Genomic DNA, 21,525 nt, shown 5'->3' with positions numbered 1-21,525 from the left:
GGTCCAGCCAGAATTGTTCTGGTGGGAGACACTCTAAGGCATTGATCTGTTTGGCAAGGTATGTTGTTTTTACAATCAACAAGTGCCAATTATACTTTATCTGGCAGCAGAACCGGATAAAATATGTAGACACAGCACTCTGCCAAGATTAACCTTGTTACATCTGATGGGTATTTCAAGTTTGTTTGGGGGGAGAAAGAACCTCTTTGATATCCTTCCTTGTTCTTCTGTGGACTCTTTACATGAACATAGCATGCAGTGTACAGCAGGGATGTACAAAATGAGCCACTCCAGATGTTGTTGGACTGCAACTCCCACCAGCTCTACCATGCAAAGCTAATCATGAGGAATATTGAAAGTTGTAGTCCAGCAACACCTAGAGGGCTGGCTATACACTGCTTATCTCTGAGTTGCCTGATACAAGGATTTGGCTAAATTTCAGAAGTATAGGTGCAGGGATTAGGGAGTTATGATTATGCAACAATATGCAAAATAGGACTAAAAATAATTATTTCCATTTCTGCTCAGTTGGCATCATTCTCAGCTTCTCATACTGACTTAACATCCCTTTCGCAATCACTGTAACTAAAAGTATACTGAGAGCACTATTGAAGTTACTTTCTGACTAAAAACTAAGGCTCTCGGTCCGAGAATTGCACATTTGCTCCTTTGGTCTTCCATTTCTCAGTGCCTCATATTTTCCTATTATGGTACAGATGTTCCAAAACATGTGAAATACTTTAAAAAAAACACCCAAGCACCTTAACCTCCTTTCTCCCAAGAGCCCAAAGTGGTACTGAATTTTTGGAGCCAGATTAGTTGTCCTCAAACTGCTTCAGTCTGAGCTGCTGCAGATTTCAAAGTCATCAAAATACTGCAGGGGGGCATCACTGCACTGATGATGTGCTTCAGGTGAATCAACAACTCTGCTGTTGGTTTCTATTCCAACTGGTAGCAACTAGGATGGGTAAGAAATTTCCAGAATTTGCCAGGTCTGAATATGCAAGAAAGCAAATCTGATAGATTTGCCTAATCCCCAGGATTTGACAGAGCTTTCATTTCAGAATTTACCAATATTCACAAATTCCACATAAAAAAAACAAAAAACAAAATTAGAGAAGCTAAATTTGATAGACTTGTTAATTTCTTATTTTTAAAAATGCTGGTTTATTAGGCCTCAAATAGACCAGAAAGACTTTAATGTGCTGGTGTTTAAGACCATCATAACTGAAAGCTGCTAGACAAAGAATGACTTGCTCTCCTTTCTCATTACAGTGGTGCCTTGCTAGATGATGATAATCCGTTCCACTGAAATCGCTGTTTAGCAAAATCATTGTCTAGTGAAAAGCATTTCCCCATTGGAATGCATTGAAACCTGCTTAATGCATTCCAAAGGGGGAGAATCGTTGTTGTCTAGCAAAGATTGGCCATAGGAAAGCTGCTTTGTGAACCACCGATCAGCTGTTTAAATTGCTGTCTTGCGAAGCTTAGATCCCGAAAACACCCGTTTTGCGAGCACGGAGGAAGCTGTCAAAATCGTCATCTAGAGAAAAGCGGTTTGCGAAGCAGGGACCAAACATTGTCCAGCAAAATTCCCCTATAGGAATCACTGTTTTGCGAATCACTATAGTGATCGCAAAAAGTCAATGTCTAGCGAAAAAACTGTCACGTGGGGTAACTGTGTAGCGAGCCACCACTGTATTTCATTCTTGAAATACTAGAGATTCTCCAGTGTGACTTCTAGCCAATACTTCTATTCCTTGACATTTTCTCCAAAGTCCATTTTCTCACTATGAGATCAGATTTACAATGATCCTAAGGCCTAGCAGAAAGCCAAACTTTTCTAGGACAAGAAAGAAAAACTATCACCATGTGAAAAATGACATAGTCACTTCCCCATATAGCTTTTAGTTAGGAATCTTAGCTTAATAAACCAAGATGCAAATGATCACAATGCTGCTGTGTGCACTGTATTTCCATGAAACCAAGTAAACAAGACTGGAGTTAAGGTTAAATGTAACAAGCAGTAGTTTTTGGGAAACAACCAAAAGACTTGATCTAAAGCTGTCTTACAATCCTTGTTTGTTTGAATGTACAATCATAACTACAGATGTGACTGTGAAATAAAGCTACTCCTCCCTGTTTTGCTTATCCATTCTTACAAAGGGAAAAATGAATGAGTTGCATGTATAAGCTCACATGGGTATGTTAATGCAGGATACTTGATTTCCATTTACACATGAATGCAACCATATTGGAATTAGTGCAAGTATTTGAACCATTCCTGTTTTGAACTCACAGAACCTACCAGGCATCATGGATAGTGGCTATATTAGTTATAGAATTCTGGGAATTACATTCTTAAAAAGTAATTTTCCCCAGCTCTGAACTGATATGCCAACTCAAAATTCATCTGTGACAATCAGGGGTAACAATTTCTGTGTGCTAGAAATTGCATAGCCTATGTGCTCCAATAGAAGAACTAGGATTACAGCAAGATAAACTATAAAAGATTACATTATCACAATTATGACTGCATTATCATCATCACTCAAGGACATATTTTGTTCTATTAACTTTCCAGTGAAAAAATATCTTTGACCTTAGGGTGCTGGACTGCCATACTTGTTCACACAGTCCTATATAAAGAAGACAAAAGAATCTGTTTTTCTAATAGTTTCCTACTCTCTCCATCTACTTTTGTATTTTTCTGGTTATTTCTGTCTAATCTGCATAAGATTCTACAGTGAAAGTAATTTATACTTGCAATACTGATAACTATAAAACTGGTATATCAGGATAAGCCTGGGGCTAATATTATTGCTCTGCAATAAGGTTTTTATAATCTTAAGAACATTATTAAGATTTTGTATCACTTCGGATTTTTTTTAAAAAACTTAGAAGAATACCAGGAATAGTAAAACTAACTGATAACCGAATGAAACACAGTACATCAGCTATAGCATGGACGCCTACAGATCCTAACTATATTAATAATATTTTACTACTAGGGATGCAGCTTCTAAACAAAAGACTGAAAACACAAAAGAGGCTTTCTTTCGTGCAATGCTTATTCTTTTGATGATTGCCAAAAGAATGATTTGAATTTATGAAAGAGTAATACATGAAAGATTCATGTCTTTATTTGCTGTCTTGCTTTTCATGTCTTTATTTGCTGTATATGTTCCCATGGGTGGGTGATGGTGGTGGTGGTGGTGCTTTCCCTCTTTGACTCCCCCCAGTTATTATTTAATTAATTTACCTGCATTTAGTCTGTTAAAGGTGAACATTTTGGTGGAGTTTTGGGGGGGCTGTTCCATTTGCTTCTGCTGGGGTGAGGCAGGGGAATAGACTTTGGGGCTGTGCCAGTGTGTCATTGGGCTGTGTGAGTGATTGTTCTGATTGGTTTCGTTCTTGCTGTTCTTGAAGTGGTGCCTCGCTTGACGACGTTAATGTGTTCCAGCGAAATCGCTGTAGAGTGAAACCGTTGTCAAGCAAAAGTAAAAAGCCCATTAGAATGCATTAGAAACCGGTTAATGCGTTCTAATGGACGAAATACCTCATCGTAAAGCGAAGAACCTCCATAGGGCAGCCATTTTCTGCTCCCTGTAGAGTGAAGAATCCGTCCCTAACACAGCGGGGAACCATTTTGCACAGCAGGTGGCCACTTTGGAAACCCAACAATCAGCTGTTTTAATCATCATTAAGCGAAAAATCAGTTCCCGAAGCAGGGAACCGATCATCGTAAAGTGGATTTTCTCCATAGACACATCGTTTTGCGATCGCAATAGCGATCGCAAAAACCTCATCATACAGTGGATTTGTCATACAATGAGGTAATTGTCAAGCGGAGCACCACTGTATTATGTTGTTGGCTGCTTTGGTGAGTGGCTGTCTCTATATGCCAGGCAGCCAGTGCCTGCCTGCTTCCTTACTGTTTTTCTACTGTGCTGCTCATGTTGGGTGGGTGGCACAGATTGCATACTATTCCTTTTTCTTTTTTCTCATTTTTGGGTCCTTCCTGCTTTTTGAATTGGTTGGTACGTGAGTGAGGTGTTTTTTTTTTTTAACTGTATGCATACAAATGACAATGGTAGCGGTGGTGCTAACAATAAATGTGATAATATAAGCTAGTGCCTGGAACGTCTGATGATGCTTCATCTTTCTCCTGCACAGTTGCCTGCTTTTGGAGCAGATTGATTTTCTGTTGCCTTGCCTCTATTTTTCTTGCAGGAATAGTTTTAAAGGCTTCTTGGAATGCCAGGAAAAACATGAATGGAGAAACTCTCGTAAGATGTTTTCTCTTTTGTTTAAAAAACAATGACTGATGTACAGCAAATGTGAAAATGATAGAGACGCCACGGAAAATAACTCGAAATGAAAGAAATATTTTAAAAAATTTGCTGTCCACATCACAATTTGCTAGAAATATATAATCCCAGTAATTTCTATTTCCTTTCTGGCGAATGCCTACTTAATTAATTACCACCCTACATGCCACACTTATGTTCCCTTTTCTGGCTTCAATCCAAACTCTTTCAGCCACTTACAGGAGAACTCTCACGGCTTTTCTTTTCGTGGTAAACATTTCATTTCACTCAAATGCTCTATTAATTCTGAAATCTCTCTTTACTGGTCAGCTGTAGTTCTGAAAATGTCCATACACCATAAAGTGATCATCAAAGTAGCTGTGGTGGCTACCACCCCCTTCCAGTTCACACGCCTGCTCTTTTCTGTGCACACGAGGGAAGACTGAGAGTACAGGCATAATTATTTAAAGAAAAAAATCTATATAGTTATTATGACAAGTGTTATTACACCCAGTGGTACTGTAGTGGATATAATGATGGGCTAAGACTCAGAATACTAGGGTGGGCTCATGAGCTGAGCAGTGGCTCATCACATAATATGGGCATTCTACACTGAATACTGCAAACAAAAGGCAAAGGATGCAACTATATTGACAAATAATACAGGAAATGGACTGGAATTGGGATTGCCTGATTCACATTATTTTCTGTTGATTACATGACATAAAATCAATGCAAATCAGCCTGGAGTCCCACCACCATCACTAGTCTGTAGTTTCCCCCTCTGTTGCTGGGGCTCTACTTTTTTGAATTGGTTCAGACTGTGTGACCTCGTGGTGAGCTGATGTGAAGGGGTTTGTAATTGTTGTATTTAAAGCCATTCCAGCTGCCTCTATCAGTAGTGAGAGGAGCACAGTAGTGGGGAAATCAGGTAAAGCAAAAGCAAAGTGTGCTGCTTATATACCACCCCATAGCGCTTCAAGCACTCTCTGGGCGGTTTACAATTTAATTATGCAGGCTACACATTGCCCCCCCCCCAGCAAGCTGGGTACTCATTTTACCGACCTCGGAAGGATAGAAGGCTGAGTCAACCTTGAGCCGGCTACCTGGGATTTGAACCCCAGGTTGTGAGCACAGTTTTAGCTGCAGTACAGCGATTTAACCACTGCGCCACGAGGCTCCTGCTCCATTTGAGTCCTCTTCTCCACACACCTGGTGCATGGCTGTGTTTTCATTTTTCCTCCCCCCCCACCCCGGTAATCTTGGTAATCACTGGGGCAACAGGGCTACCCAAGAAACAAAAAGAGTGGGCAATCAGCAGAGAGCGGGAGGAGGAGGTTTTAAGGCAGCTCTTCTCCAACTGTGCCTCCTGGAAATTTGGATAGCCAGAGCATAATAGAGCTACCTTAAGAAGCTGGAAACAAAGCAGAAGTGAAAATATCCTCTTGTCTCTCTGCCAGTTCCTTCTTTTTTTCACTCTGTTTGCTCTATGACAGAAAGCCTTAAGAGAAAAAAGAAGAAGCAGAAGGGGAAGGGGAAGGGAAGAGAAAATAAGCGGACCCAGGCACCAGATGTGGGGAGGAGATTATTCAAATGGTTAACAAGCTGCAAACGAGGCTGAATTCCTCTCCTCTCTTTGCTGACTCTGTGTGGTCAGCTGAAGATAATTAACCTGGGGGAAACCAAACATCCTGGGTGTGAATTCACAGCAGATCCAATTTTCCTGCCATGCAATTGCACTCACAATAAAGATTTTTCCTTTTATGCCTTCCTTGAGGAGCTCCCAAAGGCATCTGATTGATTGGAGCTGGAAACAGAACAGAGTTATAAGTCCTTTGATCTGATCCAGCAAAGCAGCTTTTACAATCAATAACATACATTTTAAGTAAGTGTTTCAGAAATGACCCTGAAGATGTTACTAAACCACAGTTCATAGCAAAATGACATGTATAAACTGAGTTGTGCAGCTCAGTCCTATGCACAATTATACAAAGATGTGGGCGGGGGGAATTGGACTGCACCTCCCAGACAAAGAGATCTGGACATTTTAGTTCAGAGAAGTAACTTTTTGGATCTCTGGCCTTTCCCTAGTGAACCCAATCGCATTTCCTTCTAAGTAAAGATGCATAGGTTTGTGTTGTTTGAAGTCCAGAATGGGATCCTGCTGGGAGGGAAGTAGAGCAGATATGGATTTGCTCTGGAGGTGATCACTATTCCTTTGCCTTATTTATTAAGAGGTTCAGAAATGTTAATGTGTCTTTGTTTGTTAGATTATGTCCATACTTTTATTTTATTGCTTTAAAGAAACCATATGATATTTTTGTGCGTACAAAATTCAGTTAGCCTTGATGCAACATCTAACAAATTGCAGGTGATAGGTAGACAAAATTCCTGACATCTAGAAATCATTTTAGCAGGTTAGAAATATTTGAGATGTGGAGGGAAAGTGAGAGAATACTCATTGATTTGGTGGTTCTTGTCAATTAGTATCAAGTGTAAAAACAGCAGTTTTCTCAGAAATAATATGAAATTTGCCACCATATATCTTCAGCTGTGAGCAAAGTTTTTGGGGGCCAATTGTTGACATGTTTCCAAGAATGTTCCAGTGGATTCAGTGAGATTGTGGAAAAGAGAAAAAGTTCAGCAAACATACCAAATAATGGTTATAACCACAGCCATGTATTTCTTATTCTGTCATTTTGCTCTGGATAATGCATTCCAGTTCTCATATTGTATCTCTATACATGTCATATGGTGCTATGAGTTCACTGAGGTAGGTAGTTTGTTAGAAGCCATTGCTTTACAATCACTTCCCTTTTACCTCACATTCCTATTTGTAAAACAGAAATAAAAAGATACGTTCCAGTCAGGTAAATACTTTTAAGTATCATTGGTTGAAATCCAGTAGTAAGTCACAACTAGAGTAGATTCAGTGAATCACTGGGAGTTTCATGAGTCAGCTTTTGTATATGCTCCAGTGATTTAGAGGGCCTACTTTAGTGGTGACTTATTACTGGGTTTCAGCCACTGATTTATAAAGAAGAAATTTAAGCACATGACAACTGTCTGAAATAATAATAGCCATTAAAAATCTCTAACTTTACCTGAATCCTGCCCAATGTGGCAATGCTAAGGAGCTGTAGTCAAGGACTAAGACGTAACAAAAAAGCCTTGGTATAAAAGCTAGATAAATAGACTGTGATTATAGTTCACAAACATTTGGACATTTTGCTTTTTATCATGTAGCCAAAATGGCATTAATTTGCAGAGAGATTGTGAAGGAGTTAATCTGCATGCACATCAACATGTTAATGATTAGCTGATTAAGAGAGGATTTATGTAACCCTGTAATAATGCCAACTGACCTATAGTACCACACTGTGGACAGACTTTATTATTTATGATCAATAGAGAAAACTGGATACTCAAAGGGGAATTTCCTCAAAGAAAGCTGTCTCGCTTCAGTCTTCTCTGAACCAGTCTCAGTCTTTGTACCCTAGGCTAAGGTTATCACACCAGAAGAGAGATGCAAGGGGGCGGGGAATGTGATGAATGACTTGGTTATGAGGGAGCTCTCCCTGGCAAGTCTAGCATGCTCTCTGAACTGGAATGGAAGACTAATGGGGGGGGGGGGAGAAGAAACACAGTGCAGAGGCAGAAAATAAGGTGAATAACATTCAATTTAAAGCAAGAATGACCACTTTGGTCTCTTACGTATTGAATTGTTCAGCAAATATCAAGTTGGTTGAAGTTCCTGTAATGGTAGTTAGTCCTCCGATAGTAGATGAGTAGGCAATACACAGGCACATGACTTTGCACATCATGTGGTCCCTTTTGTTTTTATATTTTCCTTCTATTTCACTTGCTTCCAGTTTCTGCTTATAAAGATGAAATAGGAAAAATAATTAACATTTACCCATTAAGATAATGATAGATAAAATGTGACATTGTCATGTTCAGCTATTTTTAAGATCTCCCTATTAGATTTTAACTGTACTGTGTTAAAGCAGCAGCAGCAGCAACAACAACAACAACAATGAGTTTCTAAAACTATATTAGCAGTTTCGCATTAAGATTTAATGTGGTCTCCTTTCCTTTTGTGGATGAATAGAAATTGAAATAGAGTTTAACTCCATAATGCACTTCTGTGCTCTCCAGTTATAGAGAAATGGCTTGGTGCCAGGGGTTAATGGCACTGATCAGTGTCTCAAGATAAGAATGGATGAGTCATCCTTTTAAAGCAAAGTGGGGTTAGATTTGGCAGGACACATGCTGTCAAAAAGCTGCCAACAACTTCATGGTCAGACTTGAGCCAGAGCTGAATGAAATAAGTTCAAGGAGCAAAGCAAGGAAAAAGTGGATATGGAAATTCATGGAGTAAAGCCCATGGAGCGTACTGAACTGGAACCATCAGTAGGAAGGACAGACTCCTGGAGGCCTTTCTTTTAAGAGACATCACTTTAAAAGGGTTACAAACCACATGGAACCTATGGTGAAGCTCACTCACAACTTTGTTTGCTTATTTTAGTTGGTCCTCATAAAGGTAAGTAGTAAAATTACCCATATTTTAATTCTTTCCTAAAGGGCCAGTGTGGGTATATGTTTTAAAATATGATTTGGAGAATTCAAAATCATTTTCATGCTTTTGTGATATTTGGGTTCGTAGTAAAGGCATTACAGTATTATACAGTTCAATTTTTAAAATTATTATTATTTTGCCCATTGGACCAAGATAAATACCAACTTTTAAAATTATTTGGAAAGCCACTCAATAATTATTAAATTATAAGCCAGGCTGTTCAGGACAAAGATGTTTGATCAAATCATTGAATATGGGAGATGGAAGGGCCGTTAAATCCAAACACCCCCCCTTGCTCAGCGCAGGAAACTGGGTACTCAGAGAGGAGTTTCCTCTTGAGAAAACAGCTTTGGTTCAGAAAAGCTTTGTACCTTTTTATCATGAACATGATAAGGAATATTTTGGATGCAACTGTAATAAGAAGCACCCATAATACACAGCTGAAGTTTCAGAGTCTCTACTTCTTCTATGATACTGTGATGTTCTCGAGTGTGCAATAATACTTTAAAAATAAAGATAATTGGCAGCCTTATATAAGTGCAAGAATTGAAACATGGTAAGAACAAGAGAACTTGGATCTCAGGATAACCAAAATAAACATGTAAGGGATGGGACAGAAATAAATAACCATATAAACTTCTTCCTGCTCAAATTCCTGTTAGATAGAAAGAAAGGTACACGAAGGCTCATTTTTCTAGAGAGAATGACAAGGAGAGAATAAGTTGTTGCAACTCAATGGCCTACATTCAGTTCTTATACATTTTTGTGGTCAAAATAACGTAAAAATCAGGCAACAGATCTATACATTCTTTACAGTGGTCCATGGCTTCCATCTATGCGCTTGTTTTATAATTGTCCAAAAAACAGCTAAAGTGCTTCCCAATATATACTGTCCTGTTTGACTCTGCATGCTGGGATGCTCTTTGTGTGCTATTTATTTATTTAAAGCCCTCAAGCATGCCATCAATTTATTTATTTATTTATTTATTTATTTATTTATTTATTGGACTTATATACCGCCCCATAGCGCTACAAGCACTCTCCGGGTGGTTTACAATTTTTAATTATACAGGCTACACATTTCCCCCCCCCCCAGCAAGCTGGGTACTCATTTTACCAACCTCGGAAGGATGGAAGGCTGAGCCAACCTTGAGCCGGCTACCTGGGATTTGAACCCCAGGTCGTGAGCACAGTTTTAGCTTGCAGTACAGCGTTTTAACCACTGCGCCACGAGGCTCTTTTAGATATCTTCTTGTGGTTTTAACCTCATCCAGATGCCCTCATCCAAACTAAGGATTCCTCTTGGGGTGTGTGTGTAAAATAAGATTTCTTACAAACTAAGTAAACTTTTTTGTTTTGTGTAAAATAATACTTTTTACAGTGCAGTTACTCAGAAGAAAGTCACAGTAAGTTCAGTGATTACTGCCAGATAAGTGGGCCCTGGATAGCGTCCTTCATAAGATGAACATCAAACCAAATTAAATGATTTCTGAAAACATGTAGAAAGAATGGTTTTTAATGTTAATACCTTTTCCTTTTCAATGTTGCATGCAGCATGAACTGTAGGAGTAGTACCATTGCAGTACCTGGAAATAGAAAATTGCTGTTTTCATTTATCTGTTGAACTTCAACAAATTAATTGAATAGTGTAAAAGAGAAAATATGTACATTTTACCCATTAGCTTGCCTTGTTTTCTCTTTCCAAACAGCTGTTTCACAATCATTAATATTTTCTGTTTTAAAAAGTTTAACGAAAATGGTTAGTGAAAATTCAAAATGAGAGCACAAGTCTAGCTGGTCTTCTACAGCTCAGAGGAAATGGAGAGTGGGAAAATTTCACCCATTGTACCTACCATCAAGTTCCAGTGCATGATTGATGGCTCCATTCGCATACGTCATTTCCATGTTGTCAACCTCAGCTTCTGCGCTAATGATTTGTTGAGCCACTGCCTCTACAATTGGCATCACCATAGCAGCTGTGGAAGTGTTGCTCAGCCACATAGACAAAAATGCACAGCTGATCATGAAACCGAGGGTGAGCCTGAAACAAAGAAACTGCTTAATTGCCATGTCTTCTTAATAGCAAATATTTGATAGACCAGTGCTGAAATGGTCATTCTGTGTCCACCAAGAGTGCTAAATTATTTCTACTAGCTTCAAAGATTAGGAACTAATGATTCCCATTCTAAGGCTAATGTTAAAAACAGCAAACCAGGAGCATCTATCCCATCTCAGTTTGTACTCCTTTATTCTTCTAAAAACAATTTGACATTAGTGCCCATAGCTTCATTTATCATCAACGAATTGTCCATGTCTGGCCCCAGGCTAGAGGAGCTAGCTAAGTGAACATGTCTGGGTCAAGACATCTACAGGATCTGATAGGTGTTCTTCAAAATTGTTTATAGTTTCCACAAATGATGACAGGGCTGTGCTTCTGGATCATATGCAGTAATGAACTCATTTTCTAGGGAAACACTTTAGGCTGCACATTGTGTAATAATATGCCTAATATATCTTAGACATATGATAAGACAATGTGCATCCTGTCAAATCCAGCTTCTGTATGGAGTTCCCATTATAGATAACTGTATTGTTATAGGCTGTCAAGCCACTTCTCACTTATGACATCCCTGGTCAAGTTTTCAAGCTATGTGAGATGTTTAAGCAATGATCTACCATTGTCAGCGCACACACAAACATACACCATGAGCTTCCATGGTTGAGCGGGGATCTGAATGCAGATCCCCTAAATCCTAATCCTACACTCTGTTTGCTACATCACACTGACTCTCATATAGATACATAGATAATTAATGTATAGATAACTATAATATTGACACATAACAATTTACCTTCAATGTTCAAAGTAGATTCTAGAGAATAATATTGGGAGTAACTTGATACGTAAAATCTTCCTTGTTCTAGATTGAATCAGGCTTTTATTTGATTGTGGCCTTAACTGGCACATAGTTTTATAATTTCGAGTTAAATTCCTTTTGTACTGGTATGTGAAATAAATTGTTTCTGCCAATTCATTTCAAAGGAGCTATAAGGAAAGGATTTTCTTTCCAGTGTTCTATCAGTCTTTGATATCGTTTCAGGTGATTTAGAAATGCTCAAAGGACTACAAAATAATGATGATTAAATATGGATTTTCAAAATCATCATGCCTGTTCCTCATGGATTGAATCAAATTATCCATTCGGTGGTATCTGACCTTTTTTTTTTTTTGCCCTTCTGCCACCTGATCCCAGACAGCACAGCAGTTGTGCTGGCAGATCCAGCTGTAACAGCAGATTTGAGACGAGGCAGCATTAGGGCTGCTGTGCTGGCAGAAGAGGTTTCTGCCTGTCCCAGACCCACTACAACCAGCATGCCTTTGAGTTACTTTGTACTGTTGGCCAGTAAGAACTATGCTCTAAAAATTGTTCTTTTTTCTTGCTGTTACCCTCCTTGCCCTACTACTTAAAACCTATTAACAGTTCAGAGATACTTTATACTAGAACCCTTAGGGAGAAACTTCCTTTCTCCTTTCATAGATCATCTCCATGACTGACATCCACCCCCCGACCACCCCCAAGGATTTCTCTGTCACAAAAACAGTGGCAATGTTTTCATATATGCAATTAAGAGAAGAATCCATATGCTGCCCAGGCCAGTATTTGGACATGTGTAGGTACAGTCATGTTAATCTATATGCTTTGTTAATGTTTGATTATCTGGTTTATAAACTGTTATAATACATTTAATGTCGTTAAAGACCCCCACCTAGGATAACAGAGATCAGCAGCATTGCACTGCTCTGAGACCAAGAAGTGAACCACTGTGGTTTCAGAGTGGAAACCCTTGTGATTAACAGAGCCAGGGCAGGTAAGCACAGCATACATCCAGACACTGAGCCAGTGAGGAAGAAATTGCTTTAATGACTCTTCATATGCAAAAATCAAGCAGTGAGGTTCACACTGAGATTTATCTCCCTACCTGAAGAGGTGGAGATGAGTGTAAAAGATACTTCAGCCAACACCCTGAGACTTGGCAACTCTAACCAGTTAAACAACTCTGAAATAAATGCATTGTTTATTTATAATTTTATTAGTATTTCACTTTTTATACTATTTTCCTTTAAATATTTGCAAAGCAGTTTAGAAAAAACAACAACAAAACAATTTACCTGGTAGCTAATGTCATGATCATGAGATATATGGTCTAAAGCACGTAATGAGAATGGGATATGTAGTCAAGAGAAATGTAACATGGGGTCAGAATTGTTCTTTGCAAGGATGATTTGAAAGGACTTTGGAATGTGTGTGTGTGTTTTTGTTGTTGTTGTTGTTGTTTTGAAATTCTGTGAAAGTCTTTTCTTGCAGACAATTACATAAAGGAATGAGGTAACGAAGAAGACTCAACTTTCCAGGATAATTAGGGGAGACAAACAGCACCTGCATCTCTCGTGGGAATAAGGCGTGGAGAAAAGAAGAACGACCCCTAAAATCTGATTGGCTAACAGCTAGAGCAGGGGTTTTAAACTCAATTTACCTGGGGGCCGCTAGAGACAGAGTCTGGGTGAGGCTGGGCCGCATCAGATTTTCTGCCAAGCAGAGCAAGAGCCCGAGGAAGCCGCCCAGGAGTTTCCTTAGCCGACAGACAGGTGGGCTGCCTGGCAGGCTGCAGTTCTGGATGGAGGGTGCAAGAGGTGCTGTTTTGGGAGAGAGCCGGCGAGCGAGGCAAGGCTTTTTTTTACTCTTGATAGCAGAGGATGTGTGGGCGCTTTGGGGGGGCAGGCAAGGTGAGGGCCACAAACTATCATCTGGGGGGGCGCAAATGGCCCCCAGGCCGCATGTTTGAGACCCCTGAGCTAGAGGGATGGAGAAGAAGGGAGGAGATTTAGGAAGTAGAAAATGGAGGAAGTGTGATGTGAAATAGTTCTTTTAAAGTTCCTTTTACTATTATTCTTTTCTGATGATGGATTTTGACTGATGTTGGTGAGCATGTGGACTGAAAGGGGGGGGGTTGCCCTCTATAAGTCTACCCTAAAGATAGCTTTTAGATGTTTTTATTTTAGCTGAGAAATAGCTATTTTATTTAACTGCAAAAAAATCTTTGAATATGTTCTTGAATGCTATGCTTATGCAATACAAACTATGAAACTTTATTTTTCTAATAAAAATCTAATCTTAAAACCTTGTTGAGGACTGGTCTCTTGAACAGCAAAGGTCTAACTAATTCCAGTAAGTGGAAGGGCCACAAGTTTGCTACTATTCAGTCTTACCTCACTGAGCTTGCAGAGTACTAAGTAAGCACAAAAGTATTCTTTTTAGATCAGACTTATTCAAAGGGGTTTATTCTATGCACCGCCCACAGTCTAAGGACTCGGCCCAGAAAGAAGGTGGTAGGCAAAGGAGACTCTCTGACCGACTTGCCCGTTGATCCTTTAGGGGACGTGAGCATCACAGCTAAAAAGAATAATATGATAAAACAGCAGCAGCAACAATATACTGTACTTTAGAAACTACTGTTAGGAAAATAATGGGAAATGTCTGGGCAAGTAAATATGTCTTTAGTTGACTCTGAGGACATTCAACATGGAGAATCTGCCTTATCTCAGTGGATCAATTTCGGTAACTCTCATCTGCACTACAACCAACAAGCCTCACTAGGTCACAATATGGGAAAGAGAGCCCCCTTCCTTGAATGAAAAGGCTGATGCTAAGACACTTGTCTGACCCATTTAAAAGCGACTTTATAGGTTTTCCTCATGTGAGGTAGGAGGACTGTACAGTGTAAAAGAAAAAAACATATATTTACATGAAGCACTTGTGATTATGCTGGCTGGGGAAAAGGAATGATTACAAAAATTCAGTCATCCAAATTTTGGCTTTGATTTCTGGATCCTGGATCACCCGTTTTTGTCTGGATGCAGCACAGATGCCTAAGAAATATAATGCTCACTCTCTCTCTCTCTCTCTGTCTCTCTCTCTCCATTTTAGTTTTCAGGCTTTCAAGCTCAGCCTTTGTATAGGTTATAAAAGTTGTTGGTTTCAGGGGAGGGGGTTAACTGCAACTCTTATATTCCCCAGCTAGCATTGTTCTGGGAGTTGTAGTCCCCAACATTAATTTATTTTATTTATTATTTTATTTATTTTATTTATATCCCGCCTATCTAGTCGCAAAGGACTACTCTAGGCGGCTTACAACAGGGAAAAATACAATAAAAATAAAACAGCAAATTACAAAACAGATAAAAGTAAAAAACAATAAAAGATAAGAAAATCAAAGGTAATCTGGTGAGAAGGCCTGCCGAAACATCCAGGTCTTTAGTAGATTCTTAAAAGTGCCCAGCGAGGGAGCTCCGCGAATACCAGGAGGTAAATTATTCCACAGGCGAGGAGCGACCGCCGAGAAGGCCCTATTTCTTGTTTTCTCTTTTCGGGCCTCCCTCGGCGTTAGGCTCCTCAGCCTCACCTCCTGGCTCGCCCGTGTGACCCGGGTAGAACTTGGTGGGAGAAGGCGTTCCGCCAGATATCGAGGCCCTAAACCGTTTAGGGCTTTATACGTAAGCATTAGCACTTTGAAGTCAATGCGGAACTTGATGGGCAGCCAATGCAATGCGGCCAGAGTGGGCGAAATATGTTGGAATTTTTTCACTCCACTGAGTAATCTGGCCGCCGCATTCTGCACCACCTGTAATTTCCGCAGCAACCTCAAAGGAAGCCCCACGTAGAGCGCATTACAGTGGTCTAATCTCGAGATTACGAGCGCATGTACTAAGGTGGTGAGCGCCCCCACCTCCAGGTAGGGCCGCAGCTGGGCTATCCGCCTGAGATGAAAAAAGGCGGTGCGGACCACCGACGCCACCTGTGACTCCATGGAGAGCACCGGGTCCAGATGGATCCCCAAGCTGCGTACCCCATCCCTTGCAGGGAGGGTCACCCCCCCAAAAGAGAGGGAGTTTCCCAAATCCCGGACTGTGGGGGGGCCCACCCTCAGCACTTCCGTCTTGTCCGGGTTCAGCCTAAGTCCGTTCTCCTGCATCCATTCCAGTATAGTCTCCAGGCAGCGCTGGAGGCACAGGACGGCTTCTCCTGCGGTTGGCAAAAAGGAGATGTAGAGCTGCGTGTCATCCGCATACTGGTGGCACGAAGCCCCACACCCCCTGATGACCCCACCCAGCGGCCTCATATAGATGTTAAATAGCATTGGGGAGATAATCGACCCCTGTGGAACCCCACAATTGAGGCTCCACGGGGCCGAGACTCTCTCCCCAAGCTGAACTCTCTGGGGACGGTCCTCCAAGAAGGAGCGGAGCCAGGACAATGCCAGGCCACCTATTCCCAGCTCGGAGAGCCTCCCCAGGAGGATACCGTGGTCAATGGTATCAAAGGCCGCTGAGATGTCGAGGAGGACCAGCAGGGACACTTTGCCCCTATCGGCCTCCCTCAGTAGGTCATCACACAGGGCGACCAAAGCCGTTTCTGTGCCATGGCGGGGCCTGAAGCCCGACTGGAATGGGTCCAGGGCATCTGTTTCTTCCAGGAGCGCCTGAAGCTAGTCGGCCACCACCCTCTCGACTACCTTGCTAAGGAAGGAAACATTGGCGACGGGCCTGTAATTGCCAATTTCGTCCGCCGCCAAACTAGGTTTCTTCCTGATGGGCCTAATGAGTGTGTCCTTCAGGGCAGATGGAAATCTGCCCTCAAGGAGAGACCCATTTATAATAGCCGTGGCCCACTCCGTTGTTAACGGCCTGGCTGCTTTGATTAGCCAGGCCGGGCAAGGGTCCAAAGAGGAGGTGGTGGCACGACAGCGGTCAAGCGCCCTGGAGACAGTGTCAGGCGTAACAGGCTGAAAGGTGTCCAAGATCACCGGGCAAGACGGAGCGCTGGACATCTCAGCTCGACTCACTGTACTCAAAAAAGGAGAGAGGTCCCGGCGGATGGCCTCCACTTTTGATTTAAAAAATGCTGCAAATTGGTCCGGCGAGAAACTAGGGGGAGGCCCATCGCCCGGACCAACTCCGGAGAGGTCGCGTACTATACGGAATAACTCCGCCTGCTGGTTGGACGCCTCGCTTATCCGGTTAGCGAGGTATGATCTAGTAGCAGCCTTTACCTTAGCTAGATAAAGGTTAGTAGCGACCCTGACAGCTATCTTATTAAAATCCGTCGGGGCCCTTCTCCATCTGCGCTCTAGCCGTCTCCTGACCCGCTTCCTCGCCCGGAGATCCCGGTTAAACCAGGGAGCCGGGCGATCTCTGCGGCGGAGAGGGCGTTTAGGTGCGATCATGTCAGCAGCCCTAGTCGCAGCGGCAAACCAGCCATCTACCAGAGCCTCGACAGGAGCGCCAGCCAGGTCAGCCGTAACACCTCTCATGGCATCCTGGAATCCAACAGGATCCAGTAGCCTTCGAGGGCGGACCATAACAATAGATCCCTGCTCCCTGCGGGGGGGGAGAGCCATTTTAATGGTACACTTTATTAGGTGGTGATCCGACCATGACAAGGGTACCGACTCAAGGTCAGTCACCATCGGACCACTCTCACTCCCATTGGTAGAAAAAACCAGGTCAAGTGTATGACCCCCCACGTGAGTGGGGCCGTTGACATGTTGGGACATGTTCAAGAAGGCCATGGTCTCCAAGAACTCAAGAGCTGGACCAGAGGTCTCCGCCCCCGCATGCACGTTGAAATCCCCCAGCACCAAAAGGTTCGGGGAACCCAACAGTGCCGCGGAGACGAAGTCCACCAGCTCCGGTAGGGAGGTGGCTGGGTCGCGGGGAGCACGGTAGCCCAGCAAGATCCCAATACCATCCCTGGCCCCGATAGACACGTGGAGGGCCTCAAGACCCGGCTTTATCACCGAGGAGCGCCTAGTGACCTCCAAGCTGGACTTATGGACAATGGCTACTCCCCCCCCCCCGGCCCTCCAGTCTACCCTGGTGTTGGACAGCATAACCGGGCGGACAGATGAGAGCTAGAGGGGGGCCCCCCTCTCCGCCAATCCAAGTTTCGGTTATGCAAGCCAGGTCTGTATCCTCCTCCAGGATAAGGTCTTGAATTACCTGGGCCTTATTGGATACAGACCTGGCGTTCAACAACACCAGGCGTAGAGTGGAAGGCTGGCTGGTCTGGCTACCTTGATGCTGGGGGCTGGTCTCCGTCTCAGAACAAGGAACAGCCTTTAAACATCTGTCCCTAGTTCTTCTAACACGAGCAGAGACGGAGCCAACGCCATATCTTCCCCTACCCGTAATCACAGAAATGTTCTGGGGCCCCTCGCTGGGAAGGCAGGCCTTCCAAACCATATCAAAGGGGAAGAAAAGAGGGGAAAAGAAAAAAAAAAAAAAAGTACAAACAATCAATTAACCCACAATAAATAACTTATACAATTATAAAATAAATAAAAGTAATCTAACAGAAAATAATAACAGTATCAATTAATCAAACATTTAAAAAAAAAAAAAACACAGTACAAACAATCAATTAACCCACAATAAATAACTTATACAATTATAAAATAAATAAAAGTAATCTAACAAAAAATAATAACAGTATCAATTAATCAAGCATTTAAAAAAAAAAAAATCACAATATAGCTACAGAATTCCCCCAGAAGTTATCCCCCACTTATAGCCAAAAGTTGTTTTACTCTGCCAATTGATTTTGTCCCTTTAGATGGAACTGAAGACCCTTTAGATGGAACTGAAGTCCGTGGCGTTTTATTAGCAGGGCAGGAGTCCCAAGTCACAAGAACGGGCTCAGAGGTCTCAATATGGTCACAGGGCAGGATCAAAAGCACTAGCAGGCAAGCTGTAAAAAGTTTGGACCCTGCCATTTCCCCCCTTAAAAAACCAATTGGTTGCCTGCTCTCCTTCCATTCTGTTCCCTTCCATTCTGTTCCCTTCTCACCATTTGAGCAGTTTGCAAAATCTTTGTGCGAGGGGGCGGGGAGGAAAGGAACAAGAAAAGAAAGAAAAAGAATTTCTTTATTTGTCTGATCGTTGCATGTATCAGTAAAGCTACGATGAAAGTGATGATAACGAATTAAGAAGAATAAAAGCTTTGGGAAGCTAAGCATATGTCCCAGTTCCAGAATTATTTTCACAAAATTCTCTTGATAATCAGACTGATAGTCAGAAGGAAGAATTAGGAAAACCAACCAGTAGGAGAGAATTAAAGGTATCTACTTATCATGAGACTTTATTCAACTGTGCAGGAAACACACACACACGCACACACACACACACACACACACACACACACACACACACACACACACACACACACACACACACACACACACACACACAACCATTTGCCTTCATTTCCCTACAATACTGCTGACATCTTGCAATCCACTTAGAAAATTCTTGCAGTGTGAATTCAGCTCCATTCATTCTTGTGCTCACTTTTGTTTGATAAAGAAGTACCTTTTGTTTGCTTTTCTCTATTTCCAGAAGACATGTAGTGCACAGATAAAGAAGAATTAAAAGAAAATACATGATGTCTTAGGAAGGATGAAATACATAATAGTTTTATTGACTTTTATTTTTGTAACATTTGGTTCTTTTAGGCCGCAATCCTATATAAAATTAAAATTAGGGCAGCATGGTAAACCTATACATATCTATTCAGATTTAACTGAGTTCAGCTGGATTTATTCTCTCCATTGATTAAGTAGGTATAGGGTTAGAGCTTGACACTACAGGCCTAACTCAAGGATATGCTGTGAGGGACTTGAGAGAGGCATAAGCCTCTTAATATTGCAAGCCTCCTTGAGTCCTCTTCAAGAGAAAGGTGGAGTATAATTAATATTAAATGAAATGCCCTTATTCCAACAGAAGTGCCATTGAGTCAGCAGAACCCTCTTTTACTGGCGGACCTCACAGATCTGCCAGCTAGAATATGTTCATAAACAGACAGAGAAGAGGTGGAGCAAGGACGGAGGGAAGCTACCGGTATGTCAAATCCAAACCTTCTCCAGTGCAATGAACAAAGTCACTGTGTAGGAACAAAGTTAGGCCAAGGTGAGAATAGTCCTAAGCATCCTTTGTCTGAAAAGGTTTTGGATTCAGCACAGCTTCAACCGGACTAGTGTTGACTCAGCTGTGACTACATTGTAGGAAACTGGACTAATGTTGACTCAGGTGCAACTACAGTGGGGAAAATTCACATCTGTCTTTAAACATGCACCCACAAGTTGAGTATCCCCAGTTAAATATTCTTAAGCTGACCAGTCAGGAGTCAACATAGAGAGGGGGGAAATTGGCAATGAACCCTTCTTTGTTAAAGCAGCTTTTCATGTAGTTTCCAGATTTGCAGGAAACATGGCTATAGCAAAGCTACCATAACAAGCTGCAAACAAAGGCTGGTGGCTAATTTCCTCCTCTCTGACTCCACCAGCTGATCTTGTAAACAAAGGCTGATTGCCAATTTCCTCCTCCTCCTCCATTCCCCCCCCCCGTCTCTCTCCTTTGCAAACCAGCACTGGCACCAAGCTGATAGGATAACCAGAATAAACCGGTTTGTCTTATTCAGTGTGAAGCCCCGTAAAAGCGGGCATTGTTCTCAAACTTAAGTTTCGTTTCCTTGCAACTTTGTAAGAGGTGGAATTTTTCATGGGAAGGATACTGTTGCGCCGGTGCGATGTAAGTTTCTAGTTTCTCTGTAACCAATCATGTATTGCCCGCCTATGCAATGCCCATATATGGAGACTGTGGGCCTTACCGGACTGCCCGGAAAGGACAAACTATAAAAACTGTATGTGAAACGCCACGCCTTTGGAGAACCGCTTCCTATGTCACTTGGCAAGGAATGTTCTTCTCCCCGCTTTCTGCAGCAGGCGAAAGAAAAATAAACCTCCTTTTCTTTTATAGCCTTCGTGTCTCGATCTCTTGTTTAAGGTAAATTGTTGGGCGTAACAATTTGGGGGCTCGTCTGGGATCCTTAAAGGGTCCCCGTTGAGGCCAAACAAAGCAACGGCTGCGACGACGTGAACCGGGGGGCCCCTGTCGTTTATTTTCCGACAGCCGCTTCTGTGCCGAGGCCTTGGTTGTTTGGCATCAAGAACCCGGAGGGAGACACGAACGCAGAGGTTTCTTCAGTCGGCCGACCAACGACCACAGATCTGGTGAGTATATTATTTGGGGAAATAATCTGGGTAATCTGGGTGGTCGTTGTTGAGTGACTGTGAGAGTGTTTGGACCTGCAGCTCCCTACGCCAGCCGTTGGGTGATCCGGTGGCCTGGGTCAGGTCGTTGCGAGTGACGGTCTGTAATCCTCACGTGTCCGCGTCCAAGAGACCCCTTACTCTTGGCGCAAATCCCCTTCCCTAGTGTTTTTGTCTCCCGCGGGATGGGGAACCAAACATCGAGGGATGAAAGAAAGCCTAGTGGGGGCGGAAGCAAGAAAAACAAAAGGTCCGGTGGGGACCTCAGGAGGAATTTCGAGGGGGACGCCCCAACTCCAGGCCCTTCTAGGGGTGGTAATGAGTTAGGAATTCCTGGTAATAGCCCGTTGGCAAGGCTGTTACTTCATTGGGCTTCCGTGAAAGTGCAGGACTTTCAGACAGAGCAGGAGATGGTTAGAATGTGTACAGAAGTGTGGCCTCAGTTTAATATCACACCCAAATGGCCACAGT

General features: G+C 42.3%; 1 protein-coding gene across 4 annotated transcripts in view; it reads right to left on the bottom strand.

The window, feature by feature from the left end:
- The window catches only part of SLC13A1 (solute carrier family 13 member 1), an 82,491-nt gene that overhangs the window by 31,502 nt on the left and 29,464 nt on the right, over positions 1–21,525 (bottom strand). For 3 of the 4 annotated variants that reach the window (XR_013536972.1, XM_020803093.3, XM_078376748.1), the window contains exons 4-7: positions 10,743–10,930; positions 10,565–10,622; positions 10,418–10,475; positions 8,025–8,188 (exon numbers count right to left, since the gene is read on the bottom strand). Coding sequence is in view for 3 of the 4 variants with exons in the window: in XM_020803093.3 (XP_020658752.3) it covers positions 8,025–8,188; positions 10,418–10,475; positions 10,565–10,622; positions 10,743–10,930 (468 nt within the window). In the remaining variant the exon portion in view is untranslated. The remainder of the gene's footprint in view (positions 1–8,024; positions 8,189–10,417; positions 10,476–10,564; positions 10,623–10,742; positions 10,931–21,525) is intronic. The other variant, XM_020803094.3, reaches the window with a different exon arrangement.

Source organism: Pogona vitticeps, chromosome 5, assembly GCF_051106095.1.
Source record: "Pogona vitticeps strain Pit_001003342236 chromosome 5, PviZW2.1, whole genome shotgun sequence".
NCBI lineage: Eukaryota > Metazoa > Chordata > Lepidosauria > Squamata > Agamidae > Pogona > Pogona vitticeps.
This window is presented reverse-complemented; position numbering and strand designations above follow the sequence as displayed.